The following is a 20,983-nucleotide window of genomic DNA, read 5'->3' as shown; positions in this document are numbered from 1 at the left end:
GAAAATTCATTTAGGTAATTAAATAAAGTCAATTTTTGCTGCCCTGACAGGTTAAGGAATCAATGCATTGCATTTTCTAAATACCAAATATTATACTTGGGTAAATATTACTGCCATCAAGGACTAGCCCTCAAACCCATGAGATGGAGAGGAAGCAAAATGGCATTGAAATGTGCAGGGTTAACAGGAAAAATAGATTACCTTGAGAAATCTTCATTAAAAAGCAGTATTCTCCCCTTTTCATTGCAAAACTAAACTCAGAAGCAAAACACCTCTAACCCAGTGTTCTCATGACTGCAAGGGGCCAAAAGAAACAAAATATCCACATTTCTCGATTTCCCCCTTCTTAAAACAACAACATATTTGTGACATGTCTGCTTACTGAAAAATGAATACACCACCTTCTTGAATTGGAATCCTTTTAACCAACAGGATAACAAACAAAAGCCCAAATTCACATTCCACAACACTGCGAAATCATCCCCCTGATCACAGATAACCTGTCCACCTTGTGGGTATTTCTCACTAAACACAAGCTGCAGAGGTGCTGAACTTTCCCCAATTTCCTGTTAACATTCAAAACCCCCACTATATATCTTCTAATGGATTGACCATTAAGATCTATGGGAATAGGTAGATCTCATTTTGATGAGATCAACTGATTTACAGACATGATCTGGTTGAGGATGAGGTTCATCTTGATGCCCTATAGAAAGAATTTCAAAGATTCCCCCTTGGCAAATTTGATCAGTCAAAACCCACACCTTACATAGGACGAAAAACTCAGGCTGGCTGTGAAGCAATGGGAACAGTGGAAAAAATCCCAGAACACATTCATGAAGTGAACAAAGACATTCTAGAAATCTGTGCTTTTTACCAAGTTCATAAACAAATTTCCAACAATCCCACGGGAGGAAGCATAACTAGATTAAAGATACATTTGCACGCAATTTCATTCTAAAAACATGCCCTGGTGTCTATATGGCAAATATCCTCTGAAACAGCTCACGGGTGAAAGACCTCAACTTTTTATCCTAGAGCCTGGCTGTCTGTCATTGATTGCACAGTGAACTGTAATTTGCACAAGTATTGATTCTATCTCTAGGAATTCTACAAAATGCTGAACACATATATAAAACACTTATCTACCAAGCATTAATTCACTTTAAAATCAGTCTGCTTCTTGGAAATATTGTTCTCAAAAATTCCTTCTAAGTTCATTTGTTTTGATAGAGTCAATTTTTTTCAATTTACATGAGCAAAATATCAAGAGTAATATAAAAGACCAGCTAATTTATACTGTCAGAAGCTTTACCAACTAACTTCTTGTTGTAGATATCTCACCTCCCTTCTTTACCAGCAGCACCTGCCTCAGCTACTAAATATACACAATATACTCCACTTTTGTGTATACATAACAGCATTAGCAGCTATAGGATAGCTTCAGGAATTAATTCTGGACCTACAACCTGTTTGGTCAGCAGCGATTTCTCTGAGTTTGACCAAATGGAGAACAGTATGAGAGACACTTGATACACTTCTATTGTCCACAATCCACTTTTGTGGGACGGTAGTATTCTGTAGATTGCATGACTGGAAGCAATCTGTTTACAAATTACTGAATATGCTAGCTACCCACCCATTTATTATCCGTGAAGTACCTTACCATGAATAAGTTTACAGTTACTACCCCAATATAAAAGTGTACAACTGCTCTAAAATGTACCCAGTACAAATATAATAGAATTTTTTGTAAAGGAAAAAATGTGCCTGCATTATTATTTCAACACAAAAGGCATTGAATAAAATTTATAATATAAAAACATCTTAGTATGGTTCTGTCTTTAAGGAAGAAATTCACCCTTTTAATAAAAATTCAATACATCATATGATCAAAATGCCCTCCTATGTAAAGTTATATTACAAAACTATGCACTTTCCTATGAAAAGAAATTGCTGTGCTTCAAAATTGAGAGAGAATTAAAATCTACTCAAATTTCAGATCAAAATCATAAATCAACACTAACAATTATTGTCAATCTTCTTCTCCACAAAATTATACAATAAACATATCCACAAAACTGGCAAACTTCAGTAATCTCAGTGGTCCACCCTACCTTGGTTTTCTAGTCCTGATCCTTACACTGCCTCTTAATACTTCACCTAACTCAGGTATTTCTTCTCTACTCAGAAAGGGTTCCCAATGGGAAAACTGGACTTGATTGGATATTTACCCCAAAAATATTCAGCATCATGATTCCTATATAGGCAGCCTGCTGTGTCCAGCCTGCTGGCTGTCACCAAGAGGAATCCCATATTTCTTTAACTTGTTCCTCAAACACAAATAGAGGAATTTAATTAATTGCCATATTTAACAAATCACTGTTTTTTTTCTACATTTCTTGTATTGACTCTGCTCAGGCCCCAAGTTTAGCAAAGAAATGTTGTGAATAACTGGACCAACTGCCAGGCAGAAAATATGTACTTCTTCATTTTTCAACCCCGGCTCTATGCATACAGCCCCAGCTTTGCAAACATCCATCCATCATCTTGCAACTTACACACAGTAAAGTTTATGACTTATTAGTCTCCACTTGATACTTGAGCTTATAAGCATACAAATCTGTATACAAAAAAACTTTCTTCCCACAAAAAAAAAAGTTTACATACCTACAAGTGTCATATTTCAAGTTCATTCACGTAGATGCCTGTCTGTATGTACGTCATAAAATTTTTGAGAAACTTGGGAATAAATGTGCTTTGTTAAAAATTTAAGATCACAAGTACCAAAGCCACCAACAAGTCCAGATGTTGGACACCTCTACTACCACAATAATGTCAAACAGAAATTTCAGATATCCACATTTGACAACTGAATTGATGGACATGGGACATGTTTATAATTATTTGAAAGCTGGATGTGAATATAGTACCATAAAATAACCAAAACTGTTGAAAATTGTCGAAAAACAAAAATACAAGCTGTTATCTTGTAGATGATACCATTAAATATTCTTGTTCTGGTATATAATTCTATAGCTCTAGATGATTTTTATTCAGTAATGTTTATCTTAAAGGGCCCAAGGTAAACTAGCTGGTATAGTCATAAAAGACTCAGTCACCATGCACTGGACTCCATGCTGTTTTTCAGTGCCCCATTTTTTGGGCCAATGCTAATATCATACTTTATGTGTTTTGGTCTGATGGTAAGGCTAATGTGTCATGATTGATTTAGTTCTACATGCCGACTTTCTAACCTTTCACACTTGAAAGAATGTAGGAGACTTCACAAGCTATCTCAATTTAACACTTTCTTGGTCTTGGTAAAATGCCCAAAGCAAAATATTTTGTATCTATTTTCCATTTTGTTTCATCTTATTGTCATCAGTGTTATATGTGTTTATCTTTGTGCTTTTAAGATATCAAAACATTTTTCTTGGGTGTCTGATAATAACCAAAATATCAATGATCTATTGACACAAAACAAGACAAAAGATGTGCACTGTGACAAAAGTGTGTAAAAGTAATGACTCTATTTGGTTCTCAATGTATGAAATAAAACAATGGATAAAAACATAATATTCAGAAATGGGAACAGTAAATGCTAAAAGACAACTCTCACCTAGCCTTACTTTCACTTGTCTGCAAAATTTTTATATAAATCCAGCAATATTCTACACTTTTAACTTTCTAAACAAAAAGGAGGATAACCTTTGTAAGATAGTACAATATACATCTCAGATATTCTGTGACTAGCTGAAGTAAAACAGTGCCATCACTCAAATCAAGAGTCTAGTGCTAAAAGGATTGTAAATCAATAATTCTACCTTATAGTGGCATGGCATGCATGGAATACAGTAAGTTCTCTATAGATGTCCAGTAATGTTCAGAACGCTGTCCAGCTCAATATACCACTTTGACCAACCTCAGTTTAAACCTTAGATAAGTGGGAAACACCAGTTGTGGAAAAATTCCAGCTACTCTCATGTGCAATGATGCTGAAAACAGAACCTTGCTTAATCCATTTATCTAATCCTCCATCCATTTACATCCATACTGTCGGAGTGGTCAACATTTCCGCAAGTAGCCCCCACACAACATGTGCCTCCCCCACCAAGCCAGTGATGATACAGGACTATAATTAACAAACATGCACCAAAAATGTGTTATATCAGCTCTGAACACAACCCCTGCCATATTACAAATCTTAAACAAACTTTGTAAAGTGGCTTGGGCTGTGCTGCCATTGGTCAAGGGAGAGAAGTTTGCTAGCAAATTTGGTAGGCTCAATCATGTACCAATTTGACCCAATCTAAAAAAAAAATTAAATCTTCTGAAAAGAATTTTAGAAGAAAGCACAAATGCACAGAGTCAACAGTATGGCACATATCTCAGTCAATATGAGGATCAAACCCAAAAATAATTCTGCTATCTTACCACAAAATGAAGTGAAAGTGATGCAAAACCATCAATTGATGTCAGGTATATCAAAAGATCTTTTGTATATCAATGCCTAGAAAAAAATCCATAACTACATGATAATGGGCAATAACAGATTCACAAGTATAAAATGGGTATTGACAATGACATTTTTTATGTACAGAAAAGCAGTACTTCAACCTGGTACTCACTAGTGCGCCATTGTGAATGGCACTTTTTCTATGACCAGCTTATTGAGTAAAACTATTGGAATGGATGAACGAGAGCTCTTAATGGCAGAGTTACAGTGTGGTAGTATTTTCGTACCCAATACATCATTTTGGAAACATGTCTTGAAGAAAACAAATATCACCCAATGTTTCGAAAATATTATTTTCTCATTTTGATATCCTCTTTCCACATAACCCCCGTGCCTCTTTTAAAAGCAAAGACAATTGGATACACTTGCAAATATACCTTAGAAAAATCCTCAAATATTCCAGACCTAGCTGCTCCCACACATACATTTTCAAAAAATCCAAAATCCTTCAGGTTTTTGCACCTAAATGACCAGCACCTAAGTAGTCTCAGTGGTCAAATCTGCCTAAAAGGTAGATCTAGTCCACCTCAGCCCAAATGAACACATTGATACTTACTAGTATAATGAACAGCTTTGCCCAACATGGTATTGAACAACAACAATAGTTGACGGAGAGAGACCACCTCCCTACCATTAAACCCATTTATTGTCACTAAGAAAAGTGCCATGGCTAAGAGGAACTAATTGCCTAGTACTTGTAATTCACTTCAAGACACAAGACAAGGTTATGTAAGAGAAACTTGATCCAGTATTGTACTAATACTGCTCCTATGGAATGAAGTACAAATGAACCTTCCTATTACATGTTCAAATCACAAATATAAGTGGAAAATAGATGGAAATTAACTGACTGATAATTTGGGTGATACAGCCAGCTTAACTTGTTACAGATAAGATATTTACAAAAGTCTAAAATCAGTGCTCAAATACCTTACACTGTTGCCTGATATCACACATTCAAGAATATGCACTAATACACAAAGTAATATTTCCCCTTTCATTTCACTTTGGTCAGAAAAAGTTAATCAAAAGTAAAATCCTACTTACAAACTCATTGGAACCACTGGAAGAGAAGTATTACACAACACAGAGAAGTAACTTCTTTCTTTCAACAGGCCATCAAAACTTGGTTCCACGTAAGAGTAAAACAATACAGCTGTTTTCAAAATTTATCCTTAAAATTGGTCCTAAATGATTTGCACAAGCAACAGCCAATGTTCCTTTTTCATAATCAAGGCTTTTAGTCTTGTAACAGCAGTGACGTGTAAACAATTGCCATCCGAAAGTCATAACTCACCACGATTTGTAACATGAAAAGAAAAAGCTGAAACGCTGACGAAGCAAACACGTAACTTTATAAAGCAGGTCTAAGAAATGGAAATATCTTAAATATCCCCAGGTTTCCAAGATAAAGGACTAACAAAGAAACAAAACTGGAAATGGAAACAAATGTGGCAGAACTTTCTTGTTACTTCTACACACACACCTACCTTTTGCTTGTAATGTGCAAATGCCAGTGTCAGAATTATATTTTTAACAGATCTAAACCTGCCAGCCAGCTCCCTACCTGGTGATAATAGCAGAAAATATGTGAACCTATATGGATGATACACTAATGTTGGTGTTTAATTTGGGCACATATTTCAAGGCACCTGGAATGTGTACCCCCATTATGTGTGGCCAGGTTAATACACGGCTTTTAACTATAAATAACTAGTAAATTCATTGTTAGTCATTTGTAGGCTAAGGTAATACATTTCAATTATACTAGTTAAGTCACGCCTGCTCAAATTGAAATAAAGCATGATGTATATTTTACAATACCACACTTCTACTACACTTAAACAGTAGTCGAGCAGCAATACAAGTTCTTTATATACAAAAGCCAAGTTTTTCTTAAAAATACAAGAAAAAAAAAAAGATTTGAACTCTCTTTTTTTTTTTTTTGTTAATTATTATATTCTGTTATACATACAAGACATATAATTGCCCTGGAAGCTTCTGAGTAGTACTGAAACCATAGCGACACTAATCACTTAGTTTCTAAAAAAATATATACACAACTTAAAAAACACATTTTGTATCAATATTACAAAATTTGGTAAAGATCAGTGTGTTCTAATATGGAAAACTTCATTTCTGGTACTTTACCTGCAGTCACCAGGGTTGAGTGCAGTGCTGACAGTAGTTATTTAGAGCTCCACTGACTGCGGTCACTGGGGTTGAATCAATGACTGACAACAGTCTCACCTATCTTTATGTCATTTCACCTGACTCTGTCAACCTGATCTGTGTCTTGAAAACCTGCCAATCATGACGGGACTTTGAAGTGTTTCAAAATATCAAATTTTAAAAGCTTTGTTTACAACAGTGCTTTGTTGTGATAGACAAAGAAAGTACCTCTATGTAATCGTTACTAAAATATAGGTCCTCACCCCAATATAGAACTGAAACCACTGCCCTGGAAGCTTCGTAATATAGTAATTATCCTTGTGCAACAGCAGTTATTAAAATAATCATAACTTCAAATTTCAAAGGAAAAGCAGCCTTACCTACAATTCGAGTATAAAAATGGAACTGCTTTTGGTTTTCAAAAATCCAACTCTACAGGGAGTTTCTTGGCTTTTCCTCTCTCCTGGTTTTGACAAATTAAAATTCCCTGAAGTTTAAGGATACCCCTGACAACTAACCACACACAAAAAGAACCATCTGTTTTTCTCTTCAAAAATCAACCTCTATAAGCTACTGGTAACCTCGGCACAAAAATGGCCCCACAGCAAAGAAAGTATACCCAACAGATTACTATAGTGATAAGGAAAAGAGACCTTATGGTGGAGAAATCTGAAGCAAGCACTCAGTGCTATGGATGCCAGCTAAAGTAGTTGATCCCAGTGAACCTCTGAAAGGAGCTGCTGACCCTGAACACAGTGCAAGTTCTATTCTCTCTAAGTACTGATATTGAACACAAATAAAAATTGGCTATTGACTGATAATGCTTGTTATCTAGCATTACAAAATGCAATGAATTCATTATAACTAGTTTCAATTATGTCCATGTTTCATTTTTTTTTTTTTGAGGGGGGGGGGTAACTTATGTAATTTATTCTGTTATTCATATCTATTTACTGGATGCAGAACAAAGTCTGAAATCACTTTTGTGTGCTTCTACAGAATGCACACAGTAGTATAGCAGTCTTAACACCTTGTAACTAGACCTTGTTGGTGTCAACTTGATGAACTGTGTTAGTCTGATCAAAGACCCCTGGCACACCTGAACACAATGGGACTACACATTAGGTGTGCACTGCTGGAGACGTTTTATCTTTTCTACAGAAATATTGGTGACATAGGTTGGATAAAAGTTTGGAGGAGCTTCAGCATGTAGCCAGTATACTCTCTTCAACAAATCCCATCATTCAGCTCATCTACTTCTTTTAACCACATCTAATAAAATTTGGCAAAAAATATTCATTAATGAATATATCTTATTTTCTTCCTATAAACCTAACAGGCAACAATCATCTTTTTCTCTTCAAATTTTGATATCATTTTGTTTCCCTCCTTCTTTAAAGGCCAACTGTTTCTTCCCATTCATCAACCAGTCCAGCAGTTTGACCTTCTGTCTGCTGACCACCTGAGCTGACCACCTGGAGCAGCATTGTGTCAGGAGGAACAGCTCCCATGGCTGTCTGGCAGGAAGGATGAATCATGGATGCTGGTGCAGGTCTCAGGGTACAACTTATCTCTGGTACAATACTGGCCCAGCAGGTCCCCCTGGTTAATGAAGTTATATTTTGTGGGCACACCATCTGACAAAACAGACGTTGTGGGGTGAGCTAGCCTACGCAATAGATAGTGCCTACTAAAGAAAATAGTGCTTGAACAATAAACTTGAAAGCTTCTTCTCAGCGCTAAGACTTCATCCTGAGGTTTAAGTAGACAGGCACAAAATGTTGGCAGATTAACAGTGCCATGTTTTTTCTTCATTATTTGTCTTCCTATGCTCAGGTTATCAACCAGATTCAAAGGGGAAAACCTTTCTGTTAATGTCACTCACTCTGTCTTTGCAAAGCACAAAAGAATTAACAAGTAGAACAACATAAATGCTACATAAATTATCAGTATATCCAAATACAAAATAAAATTACTTAAACATCACCAAAACTTACTTTGACTTGTCTCATATTTCTTCAGCTCTCAATATGAATTGCACATACTTATTGACAGTATAACCACTTTATTCCCAAAAACTTGAACAAAAGGCATCAAAAAACAGAACATCAATACAGTCTAGACTAAACACTTAAATACCTTAAACCTCAATTTTGGTATGTAACCTCACACTAAAGTGAAATAAAAAAAGGGTTGAATGCATCTTTTCTTTTCTCTTCCATTCAGTATGGTCTCTTTAAAAAACCTCATCATGCAACCAAATACGTTTGCTAACACTTTTTCATGGAAGTAATTAGAGATACTCATGCATATATGGGTATCATGAACTAGGGAGCACTTGCCTTGAAGGAAGACAAAGTGGTTTACAAATGTATTGTAAGGTTGTTAAACAAACAGCACCTCTAGTAATGGTTTGGCTTAGAGGATTTGACAACTGAAACCAATTTCTGGCAGTAAGTCAGGTTTTTGTAATAACCAGTTTAAATTTCGTTGTGATTGATAATGAATGACAAGAATTTTAAATTTCATACATATCAAAGTCATTGAAAATGATTAAACTTCAAATTACCAGATGTCAAGAAAAACCAGAGTTAGAAATTAAGAAAACAGCAACTTTAGTAAAGATAAACCATCTGAGCCACAGGTATGTCACCTATATTGATAGAATTTTTGTTAATTATATTATTCTAAAAAGTCATTGCATTCATGTATAAGGTTAACCAGCTGGTCAACAAGTAGTACATGCATGTCCAAGGGGCAAGCAAAAAACTGTCCATCTGCCATTCAATTCATTATCAAGTATGTCCACAGTGTTTTCACTTCACCCGGAAGGGGAATACTTGGAAGTTTGACAAGATAGAAAATATCATCCATACCAGCAGCAAGCTCATTAAACCATGTTTGCACATAGCTTGGGCCAGCAAATTATCACTCAAATGTGCATGCAGTAATTCAATTTTACATCTTGGAATTCCCTGCATAAGTAAATGATCTGGTAAATATCCAAGAAGAGATGTGGTTTTAAAAAATTTGGGCACTTTTGATTTTTTAAAAATGCATTATTAAAAAAAAAAAATTAGCACAACTTGGCTGAGATAGCAAAAAGAAAAAAAAGTAGTATAAAAAGAAAAAACACAAGATAGTAGCAGACAATGAACACTATCTGAAATCAAAACTAAAAAAATTATCTAAAAAAAAAACATAAAAACCAGTCCATGTGCACCTTAAGTTGTTGTCTACTTACTGTGTAATAACCATCTCAAAACAGTAAGTATCATTCCTACTACATAACACTGGAAAATAATAAATCATAACTTCTGGATCTGATAGCACCAGACTATGGAGGAGAAGCAGGTGTGATTGCTGAACATTTACAGATCAAAATCAGCAGCATAGTGAGAAAACTACTATTTACAAAATTCAAATTGCACATTATCCACAGGATTAGTGGTTATCATGTAGGTGGTTTGCTGATGCTCTGCTTCAACCTTCGACTTCTCTTCATGGGATAAAAAGAGTTAAAAGAGACTACTAAGAAAAGTCTCATTGATACCTAGAATATCAGGTATGCAAACTGGCATCCAAAAATCCATTCAACCAATGCTCTGCTTGGGGAACAAGGAAGAAACAAGATTCCCAGTGTGATCCTGATTGAAACTGTTTTGTACTTGTTCAACTTATATCTCCACATAACTAGTGCAACTATATCCTAATATGCGAGTGCCAATACCAATAGCAATGATAAGGAGAGAGGGAGATGGGATGGGGTGGGATTGCAAATTTGCACTTCTGAAGTTTATGAAGATAAAACCAGAGAATATTGTACATTTAACCCTGGATTTCCATTTGGCCATACCATCAAAGCATCTGTGCAGTCTCAGATAAATAATTACTTGATTAAATTAGGAATAAACATGCCTGGTTTATATATATTTCAGCTGTGCCAGAGGTAGTACATCCTAAAATTTACCTTACACCTGTGTTTAATGTACACTTACTTGAAAGACTTGAGGCGAATGGGTCTGTATTTCTGTATACGGAACCCAAACCCCAGAGCACTTTGAGGTCTTTTCTGAATCTTGGGGTTCTGCTTACTGGTTAGGTCAAGATTCCCGTCTGACGTGAAACGCAACTCTTGAAGTGACATTTCAACCCAGTCAATTCATCCAACCACAAGGTTATACAAAATATTTCTAATTGCTGAATAGGTGAACAATAATAAATAAATTCACAACTGTTTAACCTGAAGCTTTTGTTTTGACTTTTTTTTTCAAAGTCCAGTTTCAAAGCCAAGAGCACATGGTCTGTCCGCCTGCTCTGCCCAGGTGTCATAAAAAAAGTGATGTCAGAGATGGGGTCTCTGACACTGAAAATGAATATGTCCACACAGAAGGTATTTTCAGTCAAAACATATAACTGCAGAGCTGCACTCTCGGCCTTTCTTTTTACTACACCCAAGAAAGGATTTGTAAACACTCCCCATACAAGCTGGGCCCCGGCCCATACATAACACTGACGGCTGCGCCTTGCTCCTTGCACTTGACTTGGGTAACAATTAGTTGAAGAATAGCAAAACCAACATGCAGCATTCCAAATGTGAGGTGGCCTAGAATCCTTAGTTCCACTACTGCTAGTACACAGTAAGGTTCTCTACTTATAAAGAGCACTAACTACAACATGAGTCTAGGCATGCCAAACATGTGATCTTGCAGGCATTCTGCTACCCCTCCTCCTCTTTTCTCCAGCATACCTGCAGCCTTAAAGTTAGCCGGTATCAAAATGCTGACTTTAACAAATAATGTCTCTTCTTATCTTCACAGGTGCCCTGTGCCTTTCACTCACATGGTAATTGGCTGCAGAACTAAGTGGCTGACCAAAATATATATATTTCAAAATTGAAAATGCATGACTCTGGAATTAATCCTGCTGTAGGGGATTTCTAATAAAATCATCAAATAAAAACATAAGTATCAAAGTCTGGTATATTCCTCATTTGTGATGGCTTTTCAATTTCCAGCAAAGGTTTAAGTACTTTCAAATGAGCCTGCAGCACGTGCAGTGCTGGAATTAATTTGGCGAGGGCTAATACTTAGGCTAAATTTAGCCTTGTAGAAATTCAATTACAAAAGTGAATGGCCAAGTGTTTGGAGAATATTATAACAATATACTTTACACACCAAAGTCTGTTTATCAAGTCAAATCCCCAGCAGTCACTCTTGTAACTTATCTAGAAAACAAATAGCCAATTCTTTATTTGGCATTTTTCACAATTGTCAAATATACCGCACACAGATCGAGATTCCATCTTAATTCAAAGAATGATAAAACTTTGGGTATATACACACATTTTCTATCATAACCATTTAAATGATAAAATTTTTCTTCCAAATATCAGCAGTGAATCATTTTTATATATTTAAACACAAGTTTAAAGACAGAAAAACAAATCTGACCAAATTCTGGACTTCCTAATGTACTTGACGCTGGATCCCACCCACTTCCTACAACCCTGAGTGTAGCTATTGTTTTTGTGGTCAGTTTGGCATGGGTCAAGAGATCAGGCACTCTTCATTAATCAAGCTTCAGCCGTCAACTCGTAGAGAAAAAATCTTCAAACTATGGCCCCTTCAATCATATATTTTCTCTAAATGTTCATAGCATCATCAGTGGCTAACCAAGCACAAGTCATATGTTAACATGGCAAGGTAAAGTTAACTTGCATTACTATTTGCAAAAGGTAATGCATTCAACTTGGGTTGCTTTGAATATTTGCATTCACAGGTAGCACAGTTTTGGGACAGATGCAGCCTGAGTAAACATAAAATATCTGATTTTGGACATAGGAAAAACTGAAATGCCCATAAAAATGGTGCCTTGACTAAGTAAAACACCCATTTAAACAGTAATAAAATTTTGGAAACAACAGTCTAAATTGATGGCCATTTGACCTTTGAAAAATGTTTGCCTCTAAATTGCAGTCTATTTTATTCACATCACAGATAGCTGACATTTGAAACTGGAGATCTAAATTCCTCCTACACAAGACATTCACCACAGCACCATCATCTCTTGTAGCACAAAAGAGATAAAAATGCCACGAAAAAAAATAAAAATATATCTTTATTTCCTCTTGTCCTCTTGGCAATGCTGGTGAAGTCAACTGCTCCTACTGCTGTTTCAACATTGTACCATGGCTTTATATGGACTTTAAAAACTGAGCTAGTTAACCAAACAATATTTTTGTCATAGTGTTGATAGTAAGACATTATGCCATGTTACCTTTACGCTCAATGAAAGGCATTGCGCATAAAAACCTATCGTCACACATAAAACTACAGAAAGCCTCATAAATATCAACATGTATACAAACATTTAATAAAACTGCAGCCCTTCTTCTTATCTGTCCTTTAAATAGATCTGAAAATACCTGGAAAATCTCCGATGAGACGAGGTTGTCAAATCCTGTGGAGATTTACTCCAAAGAGTTCCCATAGTGTGCAATAAATGTCTGCGTATCTGACAGCCTCCCTAGCTTGATGTCTACTTATTTTTTTACGTATACAAGATCAAAGTTAAGGTGCTGTCAATACCTTCTCTGCAATGTGTCTATCCTAAACAACTATCTATGAAGAGGGCCAACTGCAACTCACACTAATCACGCCTTCTCATTACTGCAATGTTGAAACATATGTAAAATGTGGCTGTCATTTCCAATGTATTGTTTTCAAATTCACATTTTCACGAAACTTCTGTTTCTTTTTTCTTCAACCCCGTTCATTTCAATACTACATAATTATACATGTCAATGCAAATGCATTGTTCACAAGTGTGCAAACACTCAAACATTCTTTTTTCCTCAAGAGAATTCAAAGTCAAGGGTTGTGTGTGTCGGCTCTAATGTGTAGTTAACAACTTCACAAATCACACTTTTCATTTCTTTCAATAGATTCCAGTGCTACAATCAGAACAAGGAATCAAATGAGCTCACAGTTGGCCATGAGACATGCAGTCTGTAACATATCAGCCAACCAAGACACAATGAGCAACAAGCATGAAAACCTTTCAATTCCATTTGTCTTCAGGAAGCAGGGAAAAAAAATGGTTTACATACTGTAGGTTGTTTTGTAGACAAAACGCTTTAGCACCTTAATGTAGGAACAACATGCATTCTCGAAACAATTGCACTTGTAATTACCAAAGAATCGTACCTAAAATTAAAGAAATTATTACAGATTATTTGAAAAAATAATAGACACTTACTATTCTGAACTTTTCTCTTCAACAGTTTAAAATAGCCAGCATGCAAAGCGAACATGCTCCCTCCTTATACAGGTGCAACTTATACTGAGAAGGGGTTAAACAACAGTTCCTATAAGTACAAAAAATATTTTGGCACGGTTTTTAAATAAGCAAAAATGCAGCACATTAGATGTTTATATTAGAGGGGAAGGACATGTCTACCTTACACCATTAGCTAGCTTTAACAAGCTCTGAAATAACAACCAAACCAGCAAAGTCAATTGAGAACCATGTTATTTGGTGGGGCTTGGAAAAAAGTTTATCTTTGGGGCATCTATGGCACTTGACCAGATTTAAACACAGGTGATCATCACTCCAGGTATGAAGTGAGCTGGAGAGGGAGGAGGAGGGGTAGAATGCCTATCTACGAGAAACTTTAATACAAAACCAGCTCATTTTATCACCCAAGCAATTTTTATGATTCACTCATGAAGGGGGTTGGGATTTGGGGTGGAAAAGAGTACTAAAGGCAGTGACTGTATTTTTAGAAATTTTCTATTTGAATTTGTGTTGTAGGTGAAATAGGGTCATCCTATACCTGGATCAATTTCACACTTAGTCAAGTATTTTTAACCCCATAGAGCCCGTCACCGCATATGTGCGGTTCAATTATCGCTTACCCCAAACGCCCAGAACCGCATATGTGCGTATCTTGGAAAGATCGTCTTCTGTACTCTTTTGTATTGTGAGTCATGAAATGATATATAGTTTAACATCCGGGTATGTTTCTTGTCTCTCATTGCCACCATTTTTAAAGGCGATAGAAATATATATGAGTGAGAAAACGGCGATTTTCAAGACTTAGTTGGAGAAAGTAAAATCAAGATGGCGGCTCCTCGCTACGGTAGGGACCTGCGAAGGGATACTGTTATTGAAATGATTGAAAATCCGGACTTTGAAGAGAAGTTTTCGTGTGACAGTAACATAGAAAGTAGCGTTGATATTCATTTATTTATGATATAAAGGACGATAGAAATATATATGAGCGAGAAATCGGCGATTTTCTAGACCTAGCTGGTGAAAGTAAAATCAAAATGGCGACTTCTCACTACGGAAGGGGCCTGCGAATGAATACTGTTATTGAAATGATTGAAAACTACGACACCGATAAGGTGTTTTCGAGTGACAGTGATATAGACAGTGGGGATGATATTCCTTTATTCATGATATAAGTTTTAAAGATGTTTTTGTCATAGATGGTGAAAAAATTTGACTTCTATTCAGCTCTGGCCACGATGTTCAGGTGAGCTGAAAAGCTGGTATACCTGATAGCAAAACGATCATAACTTGAAAATTGATAGAGATAAATTGCTGAAATTTCCTGGATTGAAAGTTACTATAATTGACATCATCCCTGTGAATTTTCAGGCAAATGTATGTGGAAATAAACAATTGATGTGCATAAGATAAATCAACTTTGTTTTATTTTACCCATTACCAAATGAAAATGTAGTTTTTAACCGGCTATAACTTTTGAAAATGCATGTAAAATTTAAATGTAATTCTATTTTCATTTAGCCTGAAATATTGGCTTTTTAAAATGTATACTTTGTATGGGTAATAAAGGCAAACAAATAAATTATGACCAATTTACTGAGGTGACCCGGCTTTTCAAGGCTAGCTCACAGAATTAATCGGGCACAGCAGAGCTTTATGGGTCAGCATTAACTGGATCCTATGGGGTTAAAGCAGAAGAAAGGCATGGCTTTTTGAAAAAAAAAGGCCAATATTCTCTTGAAAAGCTTCTTTAGTAAGATTTTTTCTGATTAGTCTAAATTTGAAAGTATGGCCCCTGTAAATGGCTTCAGGTGCACCTGTTTATTTTCTATAGGTAAATAAGGGTGGGTGTGGTGGAGAAACTTAAGCTGTGCTTTCACTCGTTTTAAAAAATAAGAAAAATGCTTTATACCTAACTTGAGGAGGCAGATGCAGATTCTCCTGCCTCCTCACACGAAGCAATTTTTCAGAAATGCCCAAGAGAAGCTGACAACACAATGGTGGCAAGGTAATAGAGGTATTACAAGTGGATTGAAATTGAGCTTCCTGAAGATAGGGCTACAAAACTCTTTGCCAAAGCCACGAGAACACATCTTTAAAACTACCAAATTAAAATTCCATCACAACTACAAAACTTCATTCCCATTGATGTGGAGTACCTTTTAACAGTTTATAATACACCATTCTATTGAACAAGTCACAAAATGGAGCAGCCATATCCCTTTTTTTCTCAACCTTTATTAAAGGCGCTTCATATTTAGTAACAACCACCTAAATCTCGCCAGGATCTATCTCCCTTTCCACATGAATGTTCATCTTCTTAAATCCTATCATTACCAGTCCATTTGGTCCCAGTGGGACACCCAGATCTTCTAAAGCTGGGATCAAATGTCTCCAGACCCCAGTGACACTGCTGTCAACTTGACACACACACAGGCCATTTCAGGACGCAATGCACCGAGCAATGCAGAATTTCCTTGGTGGAAAGTCATGAAAAAAAGTAGTCAAATTATTGACTACTGTTGGCAGAGTATAATTCTCACTATTCTTGTTAGATGAATTTCTTGAATAATAATATGCTTTTTTAAAAATTTTCTTTGCTGAAATGTTAATGTTTCCTTATTCTTTTTCAGGAAAAACATTCTGAACTTAACAAATAATATGTCTTTTTTACATTTTTTCCAGTGACATGGCCATATGAGTAAAACATTAACCTTTTTCTAAAAAAATCAATAGATAATTACATTCAATAATGCTAATTTTTTTTTATTTCAACACATCACCTTGGGTGGTTTTTTTTTTTTCTTTTTTTAGATCCTTTTGAAATCTTTAACAACAAGAAGATCCTGTGTGCCCATTAACATGAGAACAAAGGAAAGAAAACACCAAATGCCTGTACACCATTGTCTAGGCAGCCTGCAGCACAACTCAACATGTTCACCTCTAAGAATAGCCGTGTACAGCAGTCAGGGGCTAAATTTAATTCCTAAGACACAAGCCTTTCATTTCAGCTTCCACCCTAACAAAAGGTTAACAAGATGCAGGTATCACCATGTAAGCAAGGGGGAGCTGCTTCATATGTCTGAGACCCTGATACCTGGACAATAAATCACTTCACAAGGATGGCCTGAAACATAATAAGGTGACCACAGCATCTGAAAATAATTATTTTTCTTTAAATATCAATATGCACGGTCGAAATGATATATCACTCAGTTTATCAACAGAGTCAAGAAGACTGACTGGATCAGTGTATTGCGCTAGGTGGGATGAAATGTCTCAGCCAGGATTGTGTTGGAATGTGCTCTAGTCTGAAACTAAATGTACATTCACTGTCATTATAAAGACAGAAAAACAGTTCAACAAATCAACACATTTTTGTTTTTTGAGTAAACTGAATAGCATAACAATAAACATAACAATTTTACATGCACAAATCCAATATTTCAAAGAACATAACTAAAGGACTGAAGAACGCATCAAATAATCATAGCATATCATCACAGCAATTGCATATGTATTATTCAAGTAGTTTTATTTACAATAATAAAAAGAAACAGATACATGCCAACCAGCACAAAATCCAGAGAAACTTACCTATCATCATCGTCGTCAATCAGCCCAGCACTCTTCTGCATACATTCCCGCACAGCTTGCATCCCTTCACGGAATCGTTGCTGCATTCTCCGTGCATACATGGAAGCCCCACCTTCACTGAGATAACCACTGAAGTCATCAATTCTATTACTCTTCAAGATGTCTCCATCTGACATGTACCCTGCTGTCATATCTGCATAACACTCAACATCAGAGTAGTCGGAATAATCTGACGACATTCCGTAATTAGAGCCCAGTCTTCTCTGTGAGTTAGCATACACCTTGACTGGGTCCAGCAAGGATTTGTTAATCCCATATCTACTTGATGTGGTGCTGAGATAGTGGGGTACACTCTGGCCATTAATGGGTCCACTACCTTGGGGTCCCTTCTGACCACTACCAGACAGTCCCTTCAAGTATGATCGTGACAGAGGCTGCATGGGTTTGATGTCAACTGTGTCCTCAGCACCTCCTTCTAAATCTTCCCCTATTGTGGTTTCCTTGGAGGGCTGTTTTGGTGGGGTGCCCCCTTGCTGTCTGCTTTCAGTGCTGGGTCCCAAAGACTCCGTTTTAACATCATTGCTGAATGTGGTCTCAACTTTTGTGTTACTACTACTGTTTATACTGTCACTGTTGGCTACCCCACTGAGCTGAGCATTTTGAGCATTTTGTTTAGATTCAGAGTTTGACACACAGGCAGTTGTTCTACTGTTACTGGACTGTTGAGACCTGCCTGGGCTGCTGTCACTTTCCACACCAGACATATCGTCACAGCTGGAGGGCTTATAAATTACACTGTCATTTGAAGATGTCGTGCTCTTACTTGTTGACGGACTGGAAGAGTCACTGCGTTTTAGTCCTGATGAGGAGTCTCCACTACTCATACTATAAGATGGAGAAGACCGAACATTATTGAGATCTTTGCGTTTGAGTGCAGGGCTGCTGCTGCCCGAGCTTCTCCCTGGTATATTACTCTTTGATTTTACACTGTCCTCTATATTTTGCTTTGGTATTCCACTTTTCTGGCTGTGAATTTTCTGCAGAGCAGATAAGTTGGTCTGTGTGCCTCCACTACTGACCATCTTTGGCTGAGCCAGACTACTGCTTCCAGTCTGTGTGCCTCCACTAGACTTGCTCACACTACTTGTGGCACTTACATTATTGGTCTGTGAGCTGCTTGTTTTAATACTGTGATTTGCAGTTGACCCCTGGCCAGCATGGTGGTGACCAGACCCCGCCGAGGAGGCATTTTTGTGTCCAGCACCCACTGCAGAGGGGACAGCAGTGCTATTGTTTTGTTGAGCAGAAGATTGCACTGTTGATGTTGGAACAGTCCTCGCCTGTACCTTGCTGGAAGAAGTTGTTTGAGTATTTGCATTGTGATCAGCATGTGTTTTGTCTAGCAGGCTCTTGCCTGGAGTCTGCTGTTGGTGCTGCTGGAAGGTCTGCATTCCCTGCATGTGTCCAGGTGGGGGAAGCTGACTGCCACTGCTCTTTGAGCCACCAGCCAGGGCCTTTGCTCGCTGGGATGCCCTCAAACTTGCAGAGGTGCCCAGCAAAGGTCTACTGTGTGGAGCAGCCAGTCCTGTCTTTGTGCTTCCCCCAGCAGCAGCACCACTGCTATTACTATTACTAATACTGCTAGGACCTTTCAGGTCCTCCCTACTGGCCCCTTTTGTACTTTTCCCTACCACACTCCCAGGTTTTGGGATGCCTGTAGATGCAGTAGGGATACTAGTCTGACTACTCACTGGGGACGTCTTCCCCACTTTACCAGGGGTACTATTTTTAGGAATCAAACTTGCAATTTTTGATTTCCTTGAGCTGCCAGGACTGCTTTGTCCACTGCGTGCACTGGCTGAAGTCCTATCACTTTTGGCACTTGCTGTAGATTTGTAACTTGTAGCTGGTGACACACGGCCAGAATTTGGCGGTGTAGTCCGTCTGTCCTCACTCACTTTAGAAGAACTGGGTGACCGCACAGCTCCGACCCCACTGCGACCAATGGTCTTTTTAACTACCTTTCCAGCAGGCTTTGGAACACCTTTGGGATCATCAGAAACAATGGAAGATGATCCATCGCCCCCACTACCAGTGCTACTCCGATGTGAGGAACGGTCAGAGTCACTTTTATTGGAGGAGCTTGTTGTACTCCGAGACACACTTTTGTTTACTCCACTTTTACTTTTGTCTTTAGAATTAAAGAACTTGAACTTGTCCAACATAGAGTTCTTATTTCCTGAAACTGCAGACTTCTGAGCCCCAAGAGACACGCCCTTGGTTCCTTTCCCTAATGAAGAGCCAGAACTTGCTGAACTGGTACTTGTTGACGTGGGAAGGCGGTTAGCGTTCTTGTCTGAAGTCTGAGTTCTACTGCCAGTCAGACCTCTGCCCCCAGGGATTGGAATATTGGAAGTAACACCAGGGGATGTGGACCGTGTGGTTCCAGACTCACGGAGATTGCTGGTCTTAGAAGTTGGCAGTGATGAACCTGAAAGGTCACAAAATAATAATAATTATTACTCATCATAAATTAGGATTCTTTAATTGGCAGCTTATTATCTAGCCCTAAAAATCTTCTTCTTTTTTTTTTTTTTTTAATTTACCGCTCAGAAATGAGCAACTTCAACAATCAGTACTTGAAATAATTAAACTACAACTTGTTAGAAGATCTTTCCTTTACAAGATTTATTACCAAATAAACAAAAACCCATCCATTACTGCAGAGTTAAATATATATTTGCACCACTGAAGTAAGTCAGCACAATCTAAATCTTGGCCATGTCTATTATCTTCCATAAAAAATATCAAAGCATCAACTTTAATATTTTCCTACTTTGAGAAATGTGATATGTATGTGAAAAACCACTGTTCAACGTAGTTCACCCTGACACCTCCCTCAAGGCATGGCACAGCAGTGGCATGAACCTTAAAACAATGTCAGCTGTGTTTTTAAACACTAGCCTCTGTTTTTTCTCAGTCAAGACTTGTCCATTATAACAGCAGTGGATATGTTGCTGCCACTGCACCAGTTTCTTGGTAAAAAAATTTTGCGTTGATATATCCTGCGTATGCCTTTTCTGATACATTAAGCATTATATATTTTTTTATCCCTACATTACATGATAAAATGTGTTTTAAACATAAAAAAGAACACATTCCAGTACTCATCTTTCTGTTTAATTTAATCTAAGGTATAGTTATATGACTCGCCCCCATATTATACAGACCCCAATGCACCAATAGTGATACAAGATAAAAGCAAGAAAAGCATCTCACACCTTATAATTTACCATGAGATAAGACAATTTTTGCTATGGAATATTATTGTCCCTGACATGCTGAAAAAATGTTGTCAAACACGCTTTCAGTCAATGCTACACATTTCTTTCTATTCTG

General features: G+C 37.2%; 1 protein-coding gene across 14 annotated transcripts in view; it reads right to left on the bottom strand.

The window, feature by feature from the left end:
- LOC106170586 (neuron navigator 2) overlaps positions 1–20,983 on the bottom strand; it is a 167,818-nt gene that overhangs the window by 43,102 nt on the left and 103,733 nt on the right. For all 14 annotated transcript variants that reach the window (XM_013550494.3, XM_013550496.2, XM_013550499.2 and 11 more), the window contains one exon: positions 17,585–20,075. In XM_013550494.3, coding sequence (XP_013405948.2) covers positions 17,585–20,075 — 2,491 coding nt within the window. The remainder of the gene's footprint in view (positions 1–17,584; positions 20,076–20,983) is intronic.

Source organism: Lingula anatina, chromosome 1 (genome assembly GCF_051362555.1).
Source record: "Lingula anatina isolate TDL-2025a chromosome 1, LinAna3.0, whole genome shotgun sequence".
Classification (NCBI taxonomy): Eukaryota; Metazoa; Brachiopoda; class Lingulata; order Lingulida; family Lingulidae; genus Lingula; species Lingula anatina.
The sequence above is the reverse complement of the archived record's forward strand: the minus strand, read 5'-3'. Positions and strand labels throughout refer to the sequence as shown.